Source organism: Schistocerca gregaria, chromosome 7, assembly GCF_023897955.1.
Source record: "Schistocerca gregaria isolate iqSchGreg1 chromosome 7, iqSchGreg1.2, whole genome shotgun sequence".
Taxonomy (NCBI): domain Eukaryota; kingdom Metazoa; phylum Arthropoda; class Insecta; order Orthoptera; family Acrididae; genus Schistocerca; species Schistocerca gregaria.
This window is the reverse complement of record NC_064926.1, coordinates 66,654,026-66,680,961: the sequence shown is the minus strand read 5'-3', so window position 1 is coordinate 66,680,961 and position 26,936 is coordinate 66,654,026. Positions and strand designations below refer to the sequence as shown.

The window sequence follows — 26,936 nt, the reverse complement described above, 5'->3', positions numbered from 1 at the left end:
TGGGTCTCGAGTGATGCTGCACTGTGTGTGTGTGTGTGTGTGTGTGTGTGTGTGTGTGTGTGTGTGTGTGTGTGTGTGTGTTTTATTTTCAACAATTTGGTGAGTAATTATCAATTTTCTTTTTCAATATTTTTTCACATACCTGGGTCCCTCTTTAATAACTCCAAATATATAGAGTTCATTTCATTTGGATTAATATCTCCAGAGAGATGCCCAGCTGGAATCTGTGGGAAAAGAAAGAATGAGAAAATTATACATAGATCTATTAAAATTTCTTAAAACAACAATTACTTCAATACTAGCTGAACTGGTAACATTTATTCGACAGTAAATATATAGCTTAATACTGTTTGCACGCATATTTTGGATAAATAATATTACAGTATTACAATGAAAGTATATTTTCTCTTAAGTTTTATATCAAGATTTTCAATCAACTTACATCAAGAGAGTTCAGTTTCTGCACTTGATCAATAATAAGTGATCTAAGAGGTGATATAATTATTGTGACTCCTGGATCAATAAGTGCTGGTAACTGATAGCAGAGAGACTTCCCTCCACCAGTTGGCATCAGGACAAAACAGTCATGACCGAGCAGAGATGCATTAATTGCTTGCAGCTGGTTTGGACGAAATTTGTGCAGACCAAATGTCTGACGGAAAACCTGTGAAAGACAAATACAAGTGATATAATTTCTGTAGACTGTTTTCATCATGAATGGCAACATTAACTAATCCACAAATGACAAGAAAAGTTTGTCATGATTCAAGGTCAAAAAATAAAAATTTTGCTGCATAACAGCATTCACAGTGTAATGAAACTTAATTAAATATTTAAACTGTTTAGTGGTTTAAAAACAAATCCAAACCTCTGCCTTCTGACAGCAATGCTCAGATCATCCAAGTCTCCTAAGCAGGGTCAAATTCAAAATTTTAAGGTACTGGAGACATACTGGAAGATGGAAGCTCTGATAGCATAACTCAAAAAGAACAAAGGTCCATATCCAAGAACTAACATGGCACATAGCAGGTAGTTTTAACCTACCAAAATATTTTAAGTTTAATATTAATTTTTGTCTACAAGCACAACATAAAATTCTACAATTTATAGTCATTGGAAAAAACTTTAATTTAGGATGAAACATAAGTTTTGGGAGATACTGAAAAGTATCATAACAGGAGGAAAACAAACTCTACACAGCCACACTATTACAACTGACAAAAATAATAATATTTTCAAACTTTTCAAATCCAATCCAATCGCCACATCTTCATCCTTCAACAAAGTTGGAAACTTTTTCTCGACATAAAATATCAATTACAATGTATTTACAGTTATATTCACACCAATACTCAGCAATCACAACATGGAGGTGTTTCTTCAACTAATTATTTTCAAGGTTCACATATAACGATGATATCTAATAAAACAATTGAAAATCCAGGATGGAATAATGGCAATATTATAAAAAGAGTAGATTGCTACCCAGCATCCTGATGGGCACAAAATAACCATGTCATACAAAAAGTGTGAAAACAATACATACTTTTAACATTTCATTTGAGTGTGGGAAGCCAACCCCATCAAATTCTCCAGTAATGCCATCATTCTTCAAATTACTGTGAAACTGTCCTGTGCTTTGTTTGTTTGAAGTAACTGTCTTCTTTGGAGTGAATTTATTTGGTTGTGTATTGTGGTACAAGGCTGAATTATAATTGATATTTCCACTGGAATCAACATTTTTTGTGGCATGATTTGATTTAGGCACTGTAAAAAAAAACCACCACAGTTAAAAGAGGTATTATCAGTGTCAAATAATTCAAAATTTGTTTAGCACATGCAAATTGCAGATGTTGTCCTATTTATTTTCCAAGTGTTTCAAGTACTTTTTAACCTGATTTGCCTCAGTACACTAAACAACTAAGCTCTCTAGTAAATCTGAATAAATATGGGACATTTTATCTGCACAAAATATTACCTATGCTTTTCAGTTTGGTCAAAAAAAATTACATTCCACTCCAGCAATTAAGCAGCATTTGGAAATGCTATGACAGTTCTTCATCAAAATTACATTGTTTCCTTTCCTGTAATTGTTTAATTAGGCTGCTGCCCCATTATATACAACATAAATATTACCTAGAGTTCTAAAGACAAGGTAGACATTAACTAAACAAAGAAAAAAATTATCACATTGCATTACAACAGCCATGTCACACAATACAATATTTTTTAGACAGCTTATTTCCCTCTTCTTCCATTCATTTCACTTCTCAAAGATTTCAAATTATAATAGCACAAGATCACTTGACATTTGTCAATGGATTCACTAACTTCTAATAGAGCATGTGTACGAGATACGAAAATTGTTAATAATTAACTGAATTTTCCATTAAAACTTGACAGAACATGAATATTCAAAAGGAAACAATTTTCAGATGTTCTGAAAAATATTATTTATTTACTCACAAATAGGCTTTCGGCATCTAACTCCAAATACTGATGAAGCCCTAAGGTGTCAGAAGCTGGTTTGTGGATAAATAAATAATATTTTGCAAAACATCTGAAAATTATTTCCTTTTTAATATTATAATTAATCATTTCACACATCACATCAATTAAATTTTGAATATTTTTATTTAAAGTTAGTAATTAACTATAACCCTTATCTACCTCACAGGTCACTTTTACTGCTATTTAGAATGACCTAACTATTTTTTCTGCCACTCAGTTTCTTACTCTCCTCCCCAGATGAGGAAGAAAGATGTGGTTCTGAAAGTTTGACTTTACATAATTGATATTTTGAGTATTTATGTCAGCTGTACTGGATTCTGCAGCCCGCCAGATAGGTCTCAGCCAATTACATTTATCTTAACATAAATTCTACAACTCTGTATTTGTTTTTCTCTGCATCCTAGAACCAATTACATTGTATGAGTGTCATAGGTTGCTAACACAATTGTGTCTCTTTTAAACAACATTACTGCAATTATCACTAAAAATGGTTTTAGATATGAAACATTTAAATACATTATTTGCCATAAATAAAGCATCAATGTAACTAAAAGAGTTTGGATGTTTATTAATTACATACGAAGTGGTGACATCAGTTAAGAGTATCATGAAACAGTCAAAACAGCAGTTACAACAGCAACGATCAGAAATGGAACAATTGCAGCAAAAATTACAGCACCTGCAACAACCGATACAACAGCAGTGGCATCAGTTACTGTGCTATCAGCAGTGGAAGCAAATGGAGGATATGGCCACACTGCAATAGTGACACAAGGAGCAGCTTCGAACATGACCCGAAGCAGAGGGATCACCTATGGCACCGCTAAAAGAGTTACCGCAGCCGCGCGGCCAAGAAACCACATGTGTGGATACCATGGTAGTCTCTGCCAGGCCCCTACCGGCAGCCAACACCAGTACTGCCTGTGCCCCTAGTGCAGTCCAGCCTGTACCTAATGCAGCCATCAGGTTGATGAGTCCGATTAGACTGCAGCTAGCTCACGAGAATTGTCCTGGCACTGCAAGTGAAGTGTGTGGCACTGAAAACACCAGCCCTCTGGATGGATTATCCTTCACTTTGGTTCACACCCATCGAAAGCTATTTCGTCCCTGCTGGGACAACACAAGACTCGACCAAAGACACATGGGTGGTGACACTATTGACAGCTGCTCCAGCGTTGTAATCTTACACCTGCCTGCCTCCAGAAAATATGAGTTACTATAAGACAAACTCATTTGGCAGTTTTCTCTCCCTGACAGGCAACACTTAAGACAATTCCCTGCACAGGGAGAAAACTGGTGATAGGTACTCACCATAATTACTGCAACACCTCTGCATCTTGCCTGACTAGACATCCCGGACCCACTCTTACAACCTCGCTTACTAGAGATCCATCACAATCTGCTCTCAGTAACACAAGAAATGAACTGGAGTAAGCTGGCAGAGATCATGGACACAGTATCCGAGCTCACCGTTCACTGGATGACACCACCTTGCATCTCGGCAAGTTGACACAGAAGGTTGCATCCGTTGGCATATACAAATGATGAGACCACACATCGTCACTTGGGTGACGTACTGCACGCTCCTCATCCTCACTGAACTGGAACCAGTGTTTCCAACATCACCATTTAGCAACATGGCACATTAGGTTCTGGTCACTGTGTTCTTGGGCAGGAAACACGAACGGCACCCACCCACACCTGGCAGCAAGTCTGCTAGCAGTACTGGGCCAGGCAACAATTGGAATGTTTTGTGGTAATGGACAGGCCCATTAAGGTGTATCTTCTTGTGGATACTGGATCATCTGTGTGTGTGTGTGTGTGTGTGTGTGTGTGTGTGTGTGTTTCCAAAGTGCCTTTTGTTTCAATTGTGCACAAATTACAACTTAGAAGCTGCAAATAGTTTGCTCATAGTTTCATATGGACTTGTGACTTTAAATTTGAACACTGGTTACGAAGGTCATTCGACTGGAGTTTTACAGTCACAGACGTGACCTGTGCTGAAATCAGGCTGGACACCCCGTCCTCCTGTGACCACATCCAGGAAGTAAGGAATGCTTCCATTTAGGATCAGGTTACATCACTGAATGTTGCACGACACCCCAAACAATGTAGCGATCTGTTGATACACTTCCTTGCCACACCACTGCCACTGGCTCGCCACCTAAATGAGTTTCCAACTGTCATGCAGCCCGCCAGCGTGTCTTCATTGCCTTGCCACTCAACAACGCATAACTTTTTCCCAAGGTGCAGTGGCTGGCCCCCGACAACCTGCACATCACAAAAGCAGAATTCGACAGAACATTCCAAGCAGGCATGGCACAGCCATTGGAAAGCAACTGGGCCTCTACCCTTCAACGACTACCAAAGAAACCAGATGGCTGCAGTCCCTGTGGCAACTGTACAACACAATGTGTGGACAATTGTTAAAAGGTACTCTGTGCTTGCCAACTGGCAGGGCACACCGTTTTTTCAATGTTGGATCTAATGAAAGCCTACGACCAACAACTGCAGCAAAAGAGGATATCCATAAAGCTGCAGTAACTACGCCCTTTTGACTGTTTGAATCATCAAACATGTCGTATGGCTTGCAGAACGCAAAACGAACTTTTTAGGACTTTACTGACGAAGATTTCCAGGGACTGGGTGTCTGCTTTGCCTACAATAATGATGTGTTGCTGGCATCATCATCATCATCATCATCAGAACACGAAAGACATACCCACGCTTAGTTTTCCTAAGGTTTGCTGACTACAGTATCCTCACAAACCCAGCTAAAGGTGTCAACAGTGCTAATGAAGGGATGTTTCTTAAATTTCAGGCCTCTGCTATTGGTACGTACCTGCCTGCCAAGCAAATCCCCACACTTCCAACTTACCTGGCCCTGAAGACAAAGAGCCATGTGTGTGTCTACCTGTGGATGATTAATGTTTACCATTATTTTTTACTCCCAGCTGCTGAAGCCCAGGTGTCTTTCCATACCATTGTCATAAGCCCCGAAGTGCACGGTCCCACACCTGTCACTTGGACTGATGAACTGCAGGCAACATTTGAAGCTGCCAAATGAACCTCAAGCAAGGTAACCACCTTGCACATCTGATCCCTGGCACTCTACTACAAATTATCTCAGACATCTCTTCCTGCACTGTCAGTGCTGTGCTACAGCAGAATGTAAAAGGACACTAGCAACTTTCGGGTTTCTTCTCCAAGAAGACCACAGAGAAACATCATTCCTGGCTACTATTTTACAAAGAACTGTTAGCAGCCTATAAAGCAGTTAGATACTTCAGATAAAAGGTGGAAAGGCATGCCTTCACTATATACACAGACTATCGACCAGTGACATTTGTGTTATCCCAGCCATGAAATAACTACCCCCTGTGCAAATGAACTACCTAAATTTTATTTTGAAATTTACAACAGAATTTCAGCATACAAACGGTTTGAAAAATTTCACTGTTAATGCTCTTTGAATTTTGTCAAACTGGCAGCAGCACAAAATGATGATGCAGAGTTGAAGGACCTGTTGACAGGCAAGATGGCTCCGCACTTGTGTTACATGCCACTGCCAGGCACTAAGGAGCTGATATACAATGACAAATCAGTAGATGAACAGCAGCTCTATGTACCCGCTCTTCTACAATGACTGGTCTTCAATTCTCTACATGGGCTCAGCCATCTGGCAATTTGTGCTACAAGTACACTAGTAATGCAGTGCTTTGTGTGGCCCTGTACACACAAAAGGACTGATGTACATGGACTCAGACCTGCACTGCCTGTCAGACATGCAAAATAACATGGCATGTACGAGCTCCACCCACAAATTTTTACATCCCAGACACACACTTCTCACACGTCCACCTGGACTTTGTAAGACCATTTCCAGCTGACATAACTGTCAGTACCATCTCACGGTGATCGGAAGTCACACTAGGCAGCCTGAGGTAACTGGAAACACAAACTGCTGAAAACGTCATATGCAGATGTCTTTCGTGTAATGCCCCATTTGTGTGGGATACATCTGACAAGGGCTTCACCATATCACAGAGTGACACCCTTCCAGTAGGGCTGTCAGACTGCACAGTGCATTAAAAGATGACTTGAAGACCTCCCTAGTGTAGCTGGTGCATGGCAAACTCCTGTGCCATGAGACTGACTGGAACAACACATCACCGGACATAAGCTACCTTCATTTTCAAAGACCTGGCAAAACGGAGCACGTTTTCATCTGAGGTGGCGCACTGGTGCAGAGCACTGGAACTGCCCTACCAAGGCCCATACGCACTTACAGAACAAAATGATCAGACACTCATGCTTCGCATTAAAGTGGTAGACACAGTAGCATCCATCGACTGGTGTACGCCAGCCAAACTAAGTAGAGAAGACACTGCCGAAATGCAGGCCAACATCAGACACAGAACATTTACCCCACTGCAGTCATCAGCACAGCAACATCATCCAGAGCAGTGCTGCCCATCTAAAAACCGGACAGCCACCATCCTCTCAGACGCAGCGGTCACCTCAGCGTCTGCCAATCTGCTATTGTCCAGGGATCTTCAGAAACACGTAATGGAAGGAAAGTGTGGTTCCATTTTGATCCAGTGCCCATTCAACTTTCAAATCAATAAAAACATATTGTTTTTTTTCTTTTCCTTGTGAAGCTGTAGCTGTGGTGTGGTGACCTCAGATTGCAGGTCACTCCACACTTATCCACTGACAATGTTGTGAATGACCAACACTTTGGAGACCACCCTCTCCAGCAGTCAGTACACCTTTGCTTGCCACAGAGCAAGCATCAGAGAGAGAGAGAGAGAGAGAGAGAGAGAGAGAGAGAGTGTGTGTGTGTGTGTGTGTGTGTGTGTGTGTACTGGACACAGGTTACATAGCAATAACAAGCAGGACTATAATAGTAAATGTGTCATTTATGTATCTTGTTGTTGTGCTGACTAATAAAAAGTCATTATCTTAAAGTGAAGAGTGCTGTTTATTGCATACCTAGAAGTTGAATGTTTGTATTTACCACATCATGAGCATGCAATGTAGAACACAAACATACTAAACCAAGAACAAAAGGAAACTTAATACAACAGATGGTTAAATAAGTTCATAAAAATAATTTGGCAAATGTGAGCAATGATGGTAGTGTTTGCCAAGTCTTGCATGGTACACAAGGTTGGATATGTCTGATATCGTAAGAAACACAGACACCACAGTGAAGCTTCATCTCTGAAGATTGTTTTCCTCCTCATGAAGTTAGATTTGAGTCAGCTGCGTACTGTATGTTTAGCATATTCTTCTATAAGCACAAAAGAATATCTCCCAAAAGGGATCACCTTTTCCAGAGATTTGATAGGATTGGAAAATAACAGCCAACCAGTTTCAGAATTAAATGTTTATTTATTAACCATTTACCATGGTTTCAACAAATATAAATTTGTCTTCTTCAAAAGGAAAATGGGTCTATTGAACAAATTATTGCAAAACGGTTGCAAATGTCAACCAGAGAGGTTACCAAATTTGATAAAAATAGTTAAAATAAAATTTTTAGAAGAGCATGCTCACTTATACTATCACATAGGCATAAACAGATGTAGAAGCCATAAGGCTCTTGTCTAGTACAATATTCACATCACCCTCAAATATCAATTGTTAACAAGCATAATTGAAGGCAGTAGCCCAATACTGCAGGGTTTTTGTCATAAAACTCCAAAATAAAACACACATGACATTGACTCCAGCTAACATTTAGAATGGCACATACAAGGTTAGTGATGTGAGCCAACTGACTACGATGTGCACACACTGGTGATAGGTAAACTATGATAGGTGGTGCTTACTGCCTGATTCAGCAACTAAAACGGTTAATAGCTAAAATTAAAACAGAATAAAACTAATTAAAATAGAAAAACAGAAGGGGGGGGGAGGTGAGGGAGCCGTTAAAGTCATATGGTATGTAAAGAGCAAGTAGGCTCCGGTAAAGGGGGCTAATTCCTCGCAAATGCGGGCATAAAGCAGCATGAAGAGAGCTTGTAAATAAATACATGAACATCCAAGTAACAGTATATGAAGCTATACAGGACGTAACTAACATGAAAGAAAATATACTTAAAGGGTAGACTGTAGATTAAAATCCAAGTAAAAAGGTGGGGCAAGGGGTGGGGGCATAATTACACCGAGGTGACAAAAGACATGGGATAGCAATACACACAAATGCAGATGGTGGTAGTATCATGTACACATGGTATAAAAGGACAACACATTGGCAGAGCTGCCATTTGTACTCAGGTGATTCATATGAAAAGGTTTCCAACAAGATTGTGGCTGCTTTACAGTAAATAACAGATTTGGGATGTGGAATGATAGTTGAAGCTAGATGCATGGGGCATTCCACTTCAGAGATAGTTAGGGAATTTAATAGTCCCAGAGCCACAGTACCAAGAATGTGTCGAGAATACGAAATTGCAGGCATTACCGCTCACCACGAACAATGCAGTAGCCAAAGGCCTTCACTCAACGACGAAGTGCAGTGGCGTTTGCATAGAGTTGTCAGTTCTGACAGACAAAAGTGAAATAACTGCTGAAAGCAATGTGGGACATACGGTATATATAACTGTTAGGACAGTGCAGTGAAATTTAGTATTAATGGGCTATGGAAGCAGACGACCGACACAAGTGCCTCTGATAACTGCACAACATTGCATGCAGTTTCCCTCCTGGGCTTGTGACCACTTTGGTTAGTCCTTAGATGACTGGGAAACTGTGGGCTGGTCAGATGAGTCCTGGTTTCAACAAGTAAAATCTGATAGTAGGATTAGAGTGTGGTGCAGACCCAAGTTGTCAACAGGGAAATGTGCAAGCTGCTCATGGCTGCATGATGCTATGAGCTGTGTTTACATGGAATGAAATGGGTCCTCTGGTCCAGCTGAACTGATCATTGATTGAAAATAGTTAGGTTAGGCAACTTGGAGACCATTTGCAGCCATTCATGGACTTCATGTTCCCAAACAACGAAGGAATTTTTATGGATGACAATGCACCATGTCACCGTGGCACAATTGTTTGTGACTAGTCTGAGGAAGATTCTGGACAATTCGAGATGTCAGTTCATGTACAAAATACTGCACCGGCAACACTTTCACACCTATAGAGGCAACATGGCTTAATATGTCTGCAGGGGGCTTCCAAAAAGTTACTGATTCCACACCATGTCAAGTAGCCAAAATGGGGTCCTATAAGGTATTAGAAAGTATCCCACGACTTTTGCCATCTCAATGAAGTAACAGCTAGGGAAACTAGCCATGAATGTTTAAGCATAGTATATAAACAGTTTAAAAACTGTTGGAAGTAGCATGGAAAGCAAAGAAACACATCATAAACTGTTAGACAGTGGATAAAAACAAAAATGTGTGAAACTGAACTGAGCAGTACATACATAACATGAAACGCAAAGAAAGATATAAGCAGATTAAAATAAGCTTAAAATTGGGGCGGAAGGAACCATGAGTATGAAATATTAAAAGAGAGAAAGTAACTATGCATTACGAAATTACAAAATTGAAAGTAGACTTCATAAATGGAAATAGAATTTTGAGGGAAGTTAACATTGCACAGAGACCAACAGTGACTGGTAAACATGGCCGGAGGTAGCAGCTCAAAAGACTTCAAGGAAATGTCTAGTTGCAAACTGGTGCTAATTGTTCAAAATATTACCATCTTTGTACACTAAGAATTTGAAAATTTCAAGTTTTTCACATAATTCTAATCTCTGCCCTTTTACCTCTTTGTGCAGAATTACAGTATCCTCTGATTTTCTCAAAGAATGATCAGCATGTTCTGTGAAGAAGGAATGTGTACATTATCACCTTTCCTTCCCAACAGATGTTCTTTGCATCTCTGTTGGAAAAGAAGGGTGGTAATGTACACAATTCCACCTTCACAGAACATTTAATTATTGCTGAAAATCCAAGGCATTTAAAGGATACTGTAATTCTGTACCAAGAGGTAAACAGGCAGAGATTAGATGTATGGGCAGAACTTGAAATTTACAAACACTCAATGAACAAAGGCGGCAATATTTTGAACAACAGATCCATCTTGCAAGCAGACATTTTCTTGATCACTTTTGAGCCACTTCTGGATGCATAGTCAGTTTACCACTCACTGTTGACCTCCGTGTGATTTTTGTTTTCCACAGAGTTCTATTTCCATTTATGAGGCCTACTTTCAGTTTCATAATATCATTTTTCACTATTTCATATTTAATGTATCCCTTGGTTCCCCTCCCCACATTTTTTGTCATATTTCAATTTACTTATTTTAAGTATCTTGTTCTTTCAAGTTATGTATGTACAGCTCAGTGCTGTTTTACACATGTTTGTTTTTATCCACTACTCTAACAGTTTACAATGTATTTCTTTGCTTCCATCTGAGTAATGTTTCCATCTGATTTCACTTTATTTAGCAAACACAATAAACTTTGTCACTCACAGCTACTTTCCCTAGTTGTTACTTCATATGTTATAATTACCCCCATCTCCCTTCCACAGCCTTTTCGCTCAAATTTTAATCTGTTACACTCCTTATAAGTAACTACATCTAAATCTACATGGATACTCTGCAAATCACATTTAAGAACCTGGCAGAGGGTTCATCGAATCAGCTTCACAATAATTCTCTATTATTCCAATCTCAAATAGTGCATGGAAAAAACGAACACATATATCTTTCAGTGCAAGCTCTGATTTAGTGCAAGCTGTGATTTCCATTGTTTTATTATGATGATCATTTCTCCCCATGTAGCTCACCATCTTTCCAATTTAAGTTGTTTGTAATTGCAGTTCCTAGTTATTTAGTTGAATATATTGCCTTTAGATTTTACTGATTTATCATGTAACCAAAATTTAACACATTCCTTTTAGCGTTCATGCAGATGACCTCACACTTTTCATTATTTAGGGTTAATTATCAATTTTTGCACCATACAGACATCTTTGCTAAATCAATTTGCAAATTGTTTTGATCTTCTGATGACTTTTTTACTGGATAAATGATAGCATCACCTGCAAACAACCTAAGATGGCTCCTCAGATTGTCTCCTAAATGGATAAGGAACAGCAAAGGGCCTGTAAGACTACCTTGGGGAGCACCAGAAATCACTTGTGTTTTACTCAATTACTTTCCATCAGTTACTATGAACTGTGACTTCTCTGACAGGAAATCACGAATCCAGTCACCTAACTGAGATGATATTCCATTAACACACAATTTCAATACAAGCCGCTCGTGTGGTGCAGTGTCAAAAGCCTTCTGGAAATCCAGAAACACATAATCAAATTCAAATCCCTTGTCAATGGCACTCAGCCCTTCATGTGTGTAAAGAGCTAGCTGTGTTGGACAAGAATGATGTTTTGTCAATCTGTGTTAACTGTGTGTCAACAGACTGTACTCTTCAAAGTAATTCAGAATGTTCGAACACAATATATATTATAAAATCCTGCTCCATGTCGATGTTAATGATATGGGCCTGTAATTTAGTGGATTACTCCTACTACCTTTCTTGAATATTGGTGTGACCTGTGCAACTTTCCAGTCTTTGGGTACGGATCTTCTGTCGAGTGGACAGTTGTATATAATAGTTAAGTATGGAGCTACTGTATCAGCATACTCTGAAAGGAACCTAACTGGTATCTTTTCATTCATGTTGGTTATGTGCTGATTAATATGGCTCAATGTATTTATGGCTTTTTTACACTACGTTAGCATGTTTTACAACATGTATTGGCTTCATATCCTGTTACTTGGTACAATCTTATATTTATTACAAGTTCTTACAGTGCTGATTTATGCATGCATATGCAAATAATAATTAACACTGTGCTCTTTACATGCCACATAACTTTAAAGACTCCCTTCCCCCTCCCCCTTTCCTTATTTTTATTAGTTTTATCCTATTAATTTTAGCTTTTAACTATTTTATTTGCTGAATCAGGCAATGAGTACTCAGTGCAGCTATGCAAACATTCATTAGCACAGTATGAGTGCCACCTACCACAGTTTACTTATTGCCAGTGCCTGCACATCTTATCAGTTGACTCAAGTTACTAACCTTGCATGTGACATACTTAATGACTGCTGGAGTGAATGTCACATGTGTTTTACTCTGAAGTTTTGTGACAAAACCCTACAGTATTGTATAGGGTTTTTAGTACACTACCTTCGATTACAGATTTGATACTTGTGGGGTGACATGAACATTGTACTACAAGAGCCACATGGCTTCAACATCCATTTATGTCAATGTGTGATTTTATGAGTGAGTATGCTCTTCTAAAAAGTGTATTTGTAATCATTGTTTATCAAATTTGGTCCTTCTCTGGTAACAATTGGTGACTATTTTGTAACAATTTTTTCGAAAGGTGCATTTTTCTTCTGAAGAAGAAAATTTATATTTGTTAAACATGGTAAACGGTTAACAAACCTTTAATTCAGCACCTGGTAAGCTGTTATTTTCCAATTGTATCAAGTTTCTACATGCACCACTGCTGAAGTGCAGTTATGTTTTAAATTCTTTGCTGAAGATACTAGTTTCTAGCATCTAACTTTTGTAGTTTGGTTTGCTGCGGTGGCGGTGGTGGTGCTACAAGCATCTCAGTTATTTTAAGAAAACACTGTATTCATTTCAATCATAAGTATATTTCTAGTATACAAACATATGTTAGTACTATGGTCTCAGTTTATCTGGCTGCTACTTGTCATGGAATATCAGAAGGAGAAATTCTGGCAAATAACACTACCTCACAGAGGAAGACTATAAACAGCCTGTGATGGACAAGGAAGTTTCTTTGGAAATTATATCCACTGCTGAGACCAAGTGGTAAAATGGATCGCAGCCCTGCTGGTTTTGCATATGATAATTCCAGAGCTGCTGTATTACTGCTGTAGTTAAAAAGAAACCTTAACTTCATGTCAGTTCTTTTGGTTTCTGTGTTTTCTGGAAATGTTGCTGCTTTTTGTGATTTCTGCCTATTTTCAAGAAACTATTGAACTTAAACCAAATGTACATCACTGATCTAGTTGCATAATACAACTTCTTGGAAACTTGTAGTGGTAATAAGATACACAAGTTTTTACTAGAAACTGTAGCACCCAGTGCTTTGCTTCCATTCTAAATCAAAATCTCACTGTTTCTAAAAAGTGAAATTAGACTACTTTTACAAGAAACTAATGATACACAGGAAAGCAATTCTGGTGTGGTAACCTGTGAGTATTATAAACATGGAAAATTGGGGTACCCTACAAGTGTCAGCACATCCTGTTTCTGTTATCAGGAATTTCTACAGCCTGAAAAGCTGATGGTAAAAAATAATGATATAATCAGGAAAGACTGAGTAAATACCTTTCTGCAGAGGGTCTTGAGCCTTTATGCTATGAAATTGTGTTTCAAAATTGTCAATATTTTGACTTTCAGAATTTTCCTCTTGGGTATCATCATCTATTAATTGTGTTTCATTCACAATCTTCGTTTTTTGTGGAGAGCTCTTCTTAGCTCCCGACGCTGAAAAATAAATAATTATTTGCATTGATATTACACCAACTAAATATTCTACATTAAAGTGTTACTGAGTGATGATAGACAAGCTAATTAACATTATAAACAATTCTAAGTGAAATTAAAAGAAAACTACAAGCTGCAAACTATAACAACTTCAGGCTGAATTACATTATAGTATTGAGAATAAAAGTGATTTAGCTTACCGTTACCTGGAGCTGATCCCAATGTGTAGGTGAAGCTGGTATTCCAAGCACTGCTGTTTGCCTGTGGCTTCTGGAATGTTTCATTTCTTGAACTGGACGACACAGAGGTAAAACCATTTGGTTCACTACTGTTATCATGACTAGGTCCAGAAAAATTTATGCTTCTAGCATTCTCTTTCACCTGAATTTTGCAATTAGTTGGTGTTCCACTGTTAGTGCCTGAGGCCACTGCTGTACTGAATGTTTGTGGGGTTCTTGAACTACCACTAAGTACTATGGGGCTTTTTGAGTCTGAATTCCTGTTAGCTGTTCCAAAAATAGGTTTTTTAAACTTAAAGGCTGTAGAACCAGAAGATAATTTCCTACCAGATTCAGAGTTACCTAGTAATACATCATGGACAGCAACTGGTGTTGAGTTTTGAAGACCTTTCCCCATACTCAGTTTTAATCCAGAGGAATTACACGTAGAGTGTGCTGAATCTTTTACTGTTGCTGAAGAAGGTTTTGGAGTGAGCAACAAAGAAGACTGTCTCTTACTATTGGTTTCATGATCCAATGAACCCACCGCATCACACTTGCTAGAGGTAGAAAGCTTCCTTTCTTTAGAATCGCAGCTGCTGCCAGCCTGATAATTTGAAGCAACATCGGAATCTGAAATTTGCTCTGCAGAAGCCTTGAAATTCTTACTATTTACTGATAATTGTTTCTTCGCTTCACTAAGTAATGAAACACGGTGAGTAACAGACTGTTTCTCAACACTAACAAAACTGTCTTCAAAGTCAGGCATTACTGTATTTTTACCATAAAAATGTTCATTAAACTCTTCTTTTTGTAAACTTTCTTCTTTTGATGACCTAGAAAACAACTTTCTTTTCTCACTAACAGCAATGCGAGATACATCAGCTCTCCTTTCTGATTCATTTGTCTGATCACCAGCTGATTTACTCACTGTTTTTTTAGTTTCTCCACTGTGTTTTAGAGAATCACTACTACTTGATCTACCTACATGTCTATCAGATGGTGAGGCCAAAGATCTCTTTACAACTGTTTGGCTCCTGTCTAATTTTGGACTAATCTTTGTTGGAATATTCTCTTTACGCTTGTCTTTCAATTTTAGAGGTGAAACAGATGATTGCTTTTCCCTCTTGGTCGTTCTTTCACCAGTGCTTACTCGTTTGTCGGGAGAATCATCACTGGCACTGATACTTGCTCTTTCACGGATCAAAGCAGCTTTTCTCTTCACCAGGACATCAGCCAACTTCAATTTTGCTTTAACCCTCTGACGTAAGCTCTTTAGCTTCTGAAAAACTGAGTGATTAAATCCAGGTAGTTTATCCAGTATCACTAAGGGAATGGCATCAAATGTTGAAAACACCCTCTCCAGTATTTTGAGTTGAATATTCAGCAATGACGCTTTTACTTCCTTCAATGTTGTATATGGTGTCTGCAACACAAAAGGTACATTACTTTTGAAAAAGTAATGTCACTACAGCTAAGTATTTTGCAATCATAAAAAACAGATCTAAAAATATGTTTTATTGCTTAATTCTGCCTTACTTCCATAGATACAGGTTTCAGAGACTGGTGTGTTTCAGTCTCTCTCAACCATTTCAGAACATCATCATTCATTCCAAGATCAATCTGCATTCCCTCTAGCAGACCTGAAAATAAAAACAGAACATAACATTTCATTTCAGTTTTTAAGGTTAACTGTATTGTGGACTCAGCAAGGGAGAAGTGTTAGTTAACAAAGCAGCTGTTAAGTTATTGATATGTCTTGAAACGAAAATAAAAATTTCCTTTTGGGATTCAATTTTAATGGTTCTAAAGTGTTGTCTGGGGATACTGAATTTAACTGATGAAAGGAGAAAATGTAAAATTGTAGTAAATGAAGCAGGCGAAAAGGAATACAAACATCTCAAAAATGAGAAAGACAGGAAGTGCAAAATGGCTAAGCAGGAATGGCTAGAGGATAAAGGTAAGGATGTAGAAGCATATATCTATAGCAGCAAGATAGATCTGCCTACAGAAAATTAAAGAGACCTTTGGAGAAAAGAGAACCACCTGTATGCATATCAAGACCTCATATGGAAAACCAGTACTAAGCAAAGAAGGGAAAGCAGAAAGGTGGAAGTAGTATATAAGGGTCTATACTAGGCTTATGTACTTCAGGGCAATAATATGGAAATGGAAGAGGACATAGATGAAGATGAGATGGTAGATATCATACTGCATGAAGAATTTGACAGAGCACTGAAAGATCTAAGCTGAAACAAGGCCCCAGTTAGAACTACTGATAGCATTGACAAAACTCTTCTATCTGATGAGCAAGATACATGAGACAGGTGAAATACCCTCAGACTTCAATGAGAATATAATAATTATAATTACAAAGAAAGCAGGTGCTGACACGTGTGAAAACTGCCAAACTATCAGTTTAATAAGCCACGGTTGCAAAATACTAGCACGAATTCTTTACAAGCGAATGGAAAAACTGGTAGAAGCCAACCTTGGGGAAGATCAATTTGGATTCCGTAGAAACATAGGAACATGCAAGGCAATACTGACACTACGACTTATCTTAGAAGACAGGTTAAGGAAAGCCAAACCTACGTTTAATGCATTTTTAGACTTAAAGAAGGCTTTTGGCAACGTTGACTGGAATACCCTCTTTCAAATTCTGAAGGTGGCAGGGGTAAAATACAGGGAGCGAAAGGCTATTTACAATTTGTACAGAAACCATATGGCTGTTATAAGAATCAAGGGGTATGAAAGGGAAGTAGTGGTTGAGAAGGGAGTGAGACAGGGTTGTAGCCTATCCCAGATGTTGTTCAATCTGTATATTGATGAAGCAGTAGAGGAAACAAAAGACAAACTTGGATTAGGAATTAAAATCCAAGGAGAAGAAATAAAAACCTTGAGGTTTGCCAATGACATTGCAATTCTGTCAGTTACAGCATAGGACATGGAAGAGCAGCTGAACGAAATTGACAGCGTGTTGAAAAAAGACTATAAGATAAACATCAACAAAAGCACAACAAGGATAATGGAATGTAGTAGAATTAAATCAGGTGATGCTGACGGAATTAGATTAGGAAATGAGACACTTGAAGTAGTAGATGAGTTTCGCTATTTGGGCAGCAAAATAACTGATAATGGTTGAAGTAGAGAGGATATAAAATGTAGACTGGCAATGGCAAGGAAAGCATTTCTCAACAAGAGAAATTTGTTAACATCGAGTATAGATTTGTGTGTCATGGAAGTGTTTTCTGAAAGCATTTGTATAGAGTGTAGGCACGTATAGAAGTGAAACATGGATGATAAACACAAAGAGAATAGAAGCTTTTGAAATGTGGTGCTACAGAATAATGCTGAAGATTAGATGGATAGATGACATAACTAATGAGGTGGTGGTGAGCAGTTTCCAGAATCAGATTTTCACTCTGCAGTGGAGTGTGCATTGCTATGAAATTTCCTAGCAGATTAAAACTGTGTGCCACACTGAGACTTGAGTCTCAGTCTGTGTACACAGTTTTAAAATTCCAGGAAGCTTAAGGTATTGTATAGAATTGAGGAGAAGAGAAATCTGTGGTACAACAAGGGATCGGTTGGTAGGACACATTCTGAGGCATCAAAGAATCACCAATCACTGGAGGGAAGTGTGAGGGGTAAAAATCATAGAGGGAGACCAAGAGATAGCTGCACTAAGCACATTCAGAAGAATGTAAGTTGCAGTAGTTACTCGAAGATCAAGAGGCTTGTACATGGTAGAGTAGCATGAAGAGCTGCATAAAACCAATCTTTGGACTGAAGATCACAACAAAAACAAAGTGTTGTAATTGTATGTGTTTGATACATTATATTTTAATGTTCAAACTAAATTGGTTGAACATAAGAGCTCAATGTTTTTTGCTCCAATCAACTGGCAACATCAAGTAAAATGTTCAGTAACACCGTGGGATATAACACTGTTTGTCTGCTTAAGATATGTAAAGAGCTGATGGTTACATAGTACTGGCAACACTCAACAGTCCCCATCTTGACACATCTGGGTTTGCAAAACCCACGCACAGCCTAGACTAGTCCCCCCCCCCCCAGTGTTCACCCTCTGACATGATCTAGAGGACAAGTGTGGCTTACAGAATGCAATGCATGCAGTATGCATTAAATGTCGCCGCCCTGCTCAGAAGAGCCTGCCTAATAAGTGAACCTGTGCAGTGTATTCTGTTTATCAATTGTAGCTCTGTATGCAAGTAAATTACAAGACACTACTCATGACCGTGTCCAATTGTATTTACCCACCACATTCATGGAAATATAAAAGTGAGGTAACTAGGCAACATTTTATTATTATTATTAGTATTATTGTTATTAATCTTACCGCAAATAACATTGGACTTTGCTGAAATTGTGTCGTCTGTGGTTCCTCTTGGTACTTTTTCATTGACTGCACTCACTAACTTGCTGTCACGATCTTTTTCTGAACTGGTGACAGAACTATCATTGACAGAGCTCAATGGCTTATTCGACTGAAACTGTAAGCTACTGCTAAGCACGGGGGACGTTCCACGAGATCCTTCTTCATCCTTAACCTTCAGAAATTTGTCAGAGAGCAAATCTATTAGTAATGTAAATGAATTATGATGTAATTTCAGACTATTACAAAACTAATATTTTGATATTAACATTGAAAAACTGAACACACCTTATCACAATCTGCAAACAAATCCTCTGAATCAGTATTAATCTCTGATATGTGAGACTCCATGCTAGAATTAAAGGCATCACCTAAAGCAACAAAAGTAAATATGTTAATGAATCCTAGTGTTCATATAAAATATGGACATAGGAAACACTCAATTGAAATCAAAATGTTTAATAAGTAAGATTTTAAGTCATACTCTAAAAAAAAAATGACTCACCATTAAGAATGTTAAATTCAAAGTTTTTTTCTTCACTTCCACTGCCTACTGTTACTAAGTCATTAACATATGCACAGCTTGGAGAAGGGGTTAGCCGTATGCATGATGCTTCTATCTTTCCAACTGGCTGCTCAACATCTCCAATCTTTTCCAAGTCTTAAAAAAAGTGCAATATTTTATAGTTAGGAATTTGTGCAATTGTCAACATGTACACATTTTGATAACATACTATTAATGAAACCATCACAATTCATTTTTGTTAGTTTTAAATAAATTATGCTTTATGGCTTAGAGTAACAACAAGAAGATGAAGAGTGTTTGTTTATCGTTTTCTGTGTAGCAGAGTTTGAAAAAGCTGTAAAATGAGAACAATAACAAAAAAATATTGAGATAGCTTCACTAATGCAAATAGAACTAAATGAGTATTTATACAGCAATATACTGAGCATATGGCTCAGTGGGTAAGGGCCAGGCCATAAACTGAAACGTTTGGGTTTGATTCCCAGTTGGTCCTACGATTTTTTTTGCACTGAACGCTTCTTTCATCTCTGGCAATTATTGGTTAATGTGGAAAATTTCAAGTGCTTTGGTTTGGAGTCCATATTAAGCTGTAGTCCCCCTTACCACTGCCCAAGTAACTTAAGGTTGGAAAAAGACAGAAACACACTACCCCAACAGAACAAAAAGCTTCAAGACTGGATTAATAAAAAATACAGAAATGTGAAGTTTATGGTTTTAATGCTTCAGGTGCTCTACACAGTCCCACCCATTTGGGTAAAGCACAGAACATTCATAGAACCATGTGAAACTATCAATCCTTCCACGGAATGTTGTTCAACTCACACATAACACTGGCTTGAATGACAGTTATGCCATCAAAGCATTGTCCTTTCATGTGAATTTCCACATTTTGTTGTTTTGTGTTAGCCTCATATTGCTAACACCAAGTCTCATCAAATATGACGATTTTTTCCAGTTGTGAGCAACATGTCATCATTTTTGTTCTGAAATATGTTTTCAACACTTGATTTAGAGGCGTTGCTCCACAGAAATTTGCAACAACAACAACAACAACAACAACAACAACACTGACACACGACAGACATACATTCACCACATAGCACTGCCTGCTCACAACTGACTAGTCAAATGCACATCTGTTGTTCACAGTGGTTAGCACAGACATCACTTATATGCCAGGAATAAAATGAGTTCTGGAATTTTTTGGACAGAGAATGTATCCTGAATGATATCATCCTTTGGGGTGTAGATTATTTTCATTACTTATTATTACAACTCAATTTTTAAAGTGCTAATTTACATTTACTGCTCAATTCTCCAAATTGATGGTGAAATGATCAGCTCAAAGACATTACTAAAAGAGGCTGAGGAAACAGTTACAATGTTTTTAGCTTTCTTTTTTTCTTTTATCTTTTTTTGCTCATTCAAGTGAACAAATTTTGGGCTACTCTATTACTTCTACCTCATACAGACAGGCACTAAATAACACAACACATATATATACAAACTTATGGATTTTACGGTATCAACAGTATCTATGTTGACCACTCACAGCATGCCGTCCACATCTCAGCAGAAGATGCAACTCATAGAAGGGACACAAGCTGCTGACACCATGAGTCACACTAGCTGCAGCATGCGGCTACGAATATCATGAAGACATCATTGCCAAGTTCCGACCTCAAATCACTGAAGACTCGGCATGAGATAACAACTTAAACTGCACAATGCTACTAATCTCCAGACTCTGACTTTTCAGAGTTGTGTATATTTAATTTCTGCACATACTGGAAATGAAAGTGATGATGTTTGATTCATATACTACATATTTAGTGTATTCACAGTCAGCCTGGCCACCCTGTACTAAGAACACAACAGGTTTTATCCACAATATCATAATAAGGTACATATTGGCACACTAAAATGTAATAATTAAACATGGTAAAAAAATAGTAAGATAAGAACCCCACACATAAAAAAGCTTTGATTACTCTGAAGACAATTCAGCTACAGGATAAATATACCAAGAATTTACAGCTCCGTAATCATGATGTTTATTGCGCTTTGCTGCAGAGTACTTTTACCTACTGTTCCAACTCACATTTTGTCGTTACTGGAAAAATATTATGGATAGTTACATTGGAAATAATACTTTACACAGAGGAGAGATGTAGAATGAGACAGATGAACTACACAGTGAAAAAAGGGTGGATGAAGATTCATCCATCTGTAAATAGAACTAAATTGATGTGTTACAGCTTATGGTTATGCTCTTTTTAAAGAATTTTAACTTTACACAACTAGTGATTAATCAGGCACAATTCAAGAACCTTAAATTTTAAATATTGTCAATGGACATTATCTGCTCATTCAAGCAAAATTTTAAGAATTTTTGATGTTCAAATAGTTCCCACATGTGTTACCTACAGAAATAGTGGTTTATTAATTTAACAGTATTATGAAAAGGAAAGTCACTACTCACCATATATTGGAGATGCTGAGTTGCAGAGAGGCACAACAAAAAGACTGACACAAATACTGCTTTTGGCCATTAAGGCCTTCATCAACAATAGATGACACACACACACACACACACACACACACACACACACACACACGGCAAACACAACTCACACACACAACTGCGGCTCAGGCAACTGAAACCACACTGTGGGCAGCAGCACCAGTGCATGATGGGAGTGGCAACTGGGTGTGGGCAAGGACGATGCTGGGATGGGGAGGGGTTGGGATAGTATGGTGGGGGTAGTGGACAGTGAAGTGCTGCAGGTTAGACAGGGGGCAGAGGAGAGGTGAGGAGGGAGGAGGGAGGAGGGAGGAGGGAACCGGGAGGGAGGGGGGGGGGGGAGGAAATAGCGGAAAAAGTATGGTGGTGGAATGAGGGCTGTGTAGAGCTGAAATGGGAACAGGGAAGGGGCTGCATGGGTGACGACAGTGACTAATGAAGGTTGAAGCCAGGAGGGTTACAGGAACGTGGGATGTATTGCAGGGAAAGTTCCCATCTATGACATTCAGAAAAGCTGCTGTTGGTGGAAAGGATCCATATGGTAGAGGCTGTGAAGCAATCATTGAAATGAAGGATGTCATATTTGGCAGCATGTTCAGCAACAGGGTGGTCCACTTGTTTTTTGGCCACAGTTTGTCGGTGGCCATTCATGCTGGCAGACAGTTTTTTGGTTGTCATGCCCACATAGAATGCAGCACAGTGGTTACAGCTCAGCTTCTAGATCACATGACTGGTTTCACTGGTAGCCCTGTCTTTGAGGGGGTAGGTGATGCTGGTGACCGGACTGGAATAGGTGGTGGTGGGAGGATGTATGGGACAGGTCTTGCATCTAGGTCTATTACAGAAGTATGAGCCATGAGATAAGGGTTTGGGTGCAGGGGTTCTGCAAAGATGGACGAGTATATTGTGTAGGTTTGGTGGACGGCAGAATACCATTGTGGAAGGGGTAGGAAGGATAGTGGGCATGACATATCTCATTACAGGGCATGACATGAGGTAGTCGAAATCATGGTGGGGAATGTAATTCAGTTGCTCCAGTCCTGGGTGGTACTGAGTTAGGAAGGGAATACTCCTCTGTGGGCAGACAGTGGGACCTAGGGAGGTGCTGGAAGAGTGGAAACATATGGTACTTCTTGGGCTGAGTAGGGCCACATGAAGCAATTCTCCCATTTGCTTCACCTGGTCCTACTCAAGCCAACAAGCCACCTTCTTAGATGTTGACCTCCACCTCAAAGATGGCTATATCATTACATCCATCCACATCAAACCTACTAACTAGCAGCAATACCTCCACTTTGACAGCTGCCACTCATTCCATACCAAGAAGTCCCTTCCATACAGCCTAGCCACCTGTGGTCATCACATTTGCAGTGACAAGTGGTCCCTCTCAAAATATACTGTGGGTCTCATTGAAGCCTTCACAGACCATAATTATCCTCCCAACGTGGTACAAAAACAAATCTCCCATTCCACACCTTTCCAGTCTCCCTCCACCTCCCAATGTCCCACTGTCCGGCCACGGACGAGCATTCCCCTCATAACTCAGTACCACCCAGGACTGGAGCGACTGAATTACATTCTCTGCCAGGGTTTCGACTACCTCACATGATGCCCTGAAATGAGTAATGTCCTGCACACTATCCTTCCTGCCCCTCCCACATTGGTATTCACCCCGCCCACCGAACCTACACAATATACTCAACCATCCCTACACAGCAGCTGCTCCCAAACCCTTACCTCATGGCTCATACTCTTGTAATAGACCTAGATGCAAGACCTGTCCCATATATCCTCCCACCATCACCTATTCCAGTCCAGTCACCAGCATCACCTATCCCTTCAAAGGCAGGGCTACCTGTGAAACCAGTCATGTGATCTACAAGCTGAGCTGTAACCACTGTGCTGCATTCTATGTGGGCATGACAACCAAATGAATGGCCAACGACAAACTGTGGCCAAGAAACAAGTGGACCACCCTGTAGCTAAACACACTGCCAAACATGACATCCTTCATTTCAATGACTGCTTCACAGCCTTTAGCTTATGGAGCCTTCCCACCAACACCAGCTTTTCTGAATTGCGCAGGTGGGAAATTCCCTGCAATACATCCTATGTTCCTGTAATCCTCCTGGCCTCAACCTTCATTAGTCATTATCCTCATCCATCCAGCCCCCCCCCCCCCCCCCCCCCCCCCCCTGTTCCCATTCCAGTACTACACAGCCCTCATTCCACCATCACACCTAGTTTTTTTACTTCTCTCCTTTTCAGCAACTCCACACCCCCCTTTCCTCCCCATGTCTCCCCTGCCCTCCATCTATCCTGCAGCACTTCAACAGCCTCATTCTTACCCCACACCCAGTCACCATTCCCATCCATCACTGGTGCTGCTGCTCACAGTGTGGTTTCAGTTTCCTGAGACTACAGTTGTGTGTGTGTGTGTGTGTGTGTGTGTGTGTGTGTGTGTGTGTGTGTGTGTGTGTGTGTGTGTGTGTGGTTTATTGTTGACGAAGGTCTTTAATGGCCAAAAGCATTATTTGTGTCAGTCTTTTTGTTGTACCTATCTGCAACTCAGCATCTGCGCTATAAGGCGAGCAGCAACTTTCCTTTTCATAATACTGTTACATTTCATCCTGAATTTTCCATTGTTTGTTTATTAATGTTTTGTTTCATTTTATTTTTAGATCTAAAAATGATCGTTAAATGTGATCAAAACTAGTTATCAAGTGTGGTTATTTTGCAACTGAGACTGTTACAATAAATATTTTAAAAATTTGAACAGCTGCACAATCTCTCATGATTATGTGTCATCCACTATGAAAATCTAAGTGTATATTGAAAGGACAGACTAATGGTAAATGGAGATGAGTACTTGTTGAAACAGACAAGGAACTCAGATCCTCAAGACAAGATTGTATTGGTAGCACTCCGTATTAGGGGCAGGCATAAATTAGTAACTCGATCTTCGTATCAGCCTCCAGGCTGAACTCAAGATGTCACTCAAAACTTTAGAGAAAACCTCTATTTATTAGTACGAAAAGTTCCCAAACATTCAGTCATCATTGGAGAAGACTTTAATAATACAACCACCAACTGGAGAAACTGGTGTACATGGTGGTGTGACGAAACATCTTGTAAGACATTACTAAATGCATTCTCCTATAGCTGACTCATGTGTGGCACACAGAAAAAGATGACTGATGTCTTGCACGCAAAAACCCACAGCAGAAAAAAGTATTTAAAAATGGCTCTCAAGCTCTTTCTCTTTCTATAGGAGAAGGACACACACACACACACACACACACACACACACACACACACACACACAGAGAGAGAGAGAGAGAGAGAGAGAGAGAGAGAGAGAGCTGAGGACTGACTGTTTATTACCAATAGCTGCTGCCTAGGCAGAGGCAGATGGAGATCAGGAGGAGTTAAGGAAGGACACACAAGGTAAGGAGTCGGTAGAGGGATAGTGTGAGGCAGGTCTTCAGCAGATGACTCAGTGGGTACACAACAAGACAAAAAGAAATCATAGGGTAGAGCACATAGGTAGACTGAGAGAGGGTGTGGAGGAGGATGGGAGGGAAGGAGAGGATGGTGGAGATGAGGGAGACAGGAAGGGACAATAGAAAGGAAAAGTGGTGGAGAAGAGGCGGGGGGTAACGAGAGGGAGAGGAGAATGGGCAAAGGGGAAGGGGGAGGGGAAGGTGGAGGTGGAGGAGGAGGAGGGACACAGGGAGCAGGGAGGGAGAGAGGGGGAGGGGTAGGGGAGGGGTAAGTGCTAAGTAAACTCTGCCATGCACTCACAGTGGTTTGTATAGTATGTATGTAGACATATAACGTAAGTAACTGATTAAGTACACATGTGATCTATCTAACTAGAAGAGTAGTGTCTGAACTAACTTATTTTTAGAGTTTTAATGCTTTCCCACCATTATTTTATGTTATACAGTATATCTGACAAAAGGCAACAATATCTCTGCTGGTTACATCAAATAAATCAAAGTAAAATATTTCTGTAGTCTCCTAGTGAGTTTTAAGAAAAGGACTATTAACTTTTCATGTCCTTGTAGACACAACTAGATGTTAGTCACCCTAACAACTACAATTGTTACCAGAATGAAATTTTCACTCTGCAGTGGAGTGTGTGCTGACATGAAACTTCCTGGCAGATTAAAACTGTGTGTTGGATCGAGACTCGAACACAGGACTTTTGCCTTTCATGGACAAGTGCTCTACCATCTGAGTTACCCAAGCATGACTCATGCCCCATTCTCATAGCTTTACTTCTGTCAGTATCTCGTCTCCTACCTTCCAAACTTCACAGAAGCTCTCCTTCAAACCTTTCAGAATTAGCACTCTTGTAAGAAAGGATATTGTGGAGACATGGTTTAGCCACAGCCTGGGGGATATTCCCAGAATTAAATTTTCACTCTGCAGTGGAGTGTGCAATGATTTGAAAATTTCTGGTAGATTAAAATTATGTGCCGGATTGAGACTTGGGACCTCTGCCTTTTGCGGGCAATTGGTCTACCATCTGAGCTTTCCAAGGTACTATAATTGTGTGTTCGAGATACTCAGATAATTGTACAGAATGTGAACTCCTGTGTTATAGGAACAAGTAACATTTATTCACCAATAAACACAGAAGAAGGTATATGATAATACTTAAGACTAATTAGCATTAGAATAGAGTTTGGCAAGAACTGTCTACAATTACCAAGAAATCTTTGTCCAAGCAACATTCATGGAACATCACACTGACAAAGAACAAACCAAAAGCCAATGCCTTTGGCAGGTTGAGTGTGAATTCTTTGACAGATAACATAAACACAGAAGTCAAGGGTAACTGACAATCTTGGTCACTATGTGCTATTAATAGTGAGATTGTTAGAGAGTGGAGTGAAGAGGCCAGACACCAAGAAACCACCTACATTGTTTTTGAAGATGTCATCCCCGCATTTACCTTACGGAACTTAGGGAAACCAAGGAAAAAATCAAACTGGATGGCTGGCAAGGATTTTAACCCCAGTCCTCTTGAATTCAAGCCCCATGTCTTAACCTCATTTGGCCCAATTTCCTGTTATGGTAAATACTCCATTGTTGTTGTTGTTGTTGTTGTTGTTGTTGTTGTTGTCTTCAGTCCTGAGACTGGTTTGATGCAGCTCTCCATGCTACTCTATCCTGTGCAAGCTGCTTCATCTCCC

At 39.4% G+C, this 26,936-nt stretch overlaps 1 protein-coding gene across 2 annotated transcripts in view; it reads right to left on the bottom strand.

Moving 5' to 3' along the window:
• The window catches only part of LOC126281372 (Bloom syndrome protein homolog), a 171,359-nt gene that overhangs the window by 101,973 nt on the left and 42,450 nt on the right, over nucleotides 1–26,936 (bottom strand). Inside the window, exons 5-13 of one of the 2 annotated variants that reach the window (XM_049980288.1) lie at nucleotides 19,188–19,343; nucleotides 18,971–19,053; nucleotides 18,647–18,857; nucleotides 15,823–15,926; nucleotides 14,266–15,709; nucleotides 13,907–14,065; nucleotides 1,547–1,767; nucleotides 443–664; nucleotides 143–224 (exon numbers count right to left, since the gene is read on the bottom strand). In XM_049980288.1, the coding sequence (XP_049836245.1) occupies nucleotides 143–224; nucleotides 443–664; nucleotides 1,547–1,767; nucleotides 13,907–14,065; nucleotides 14,266–15,709; nucleotides 15,823–15,926; nucleotides 18,647–18,857; nucleotides 18,971–19,053; nucleotides 19,188–19,343 (2,682 nt within the window). The remainder of the gene's footprint in view (nucleotides 1–142; nucleotides 225–442; nucleotides 665–1,546; nucleotides 1,768–13,906; nucleotides 14,066–14,265; nucleotides 15,710–15,822; nucleotides 15,927–18,646; nucleotides 18,858–18,970; nucleotides 19,054–19,187; nucleotides 19,344–26,936) is intronic. The other variant, XM_049980289.1, reaches the window with a different exon arrangement.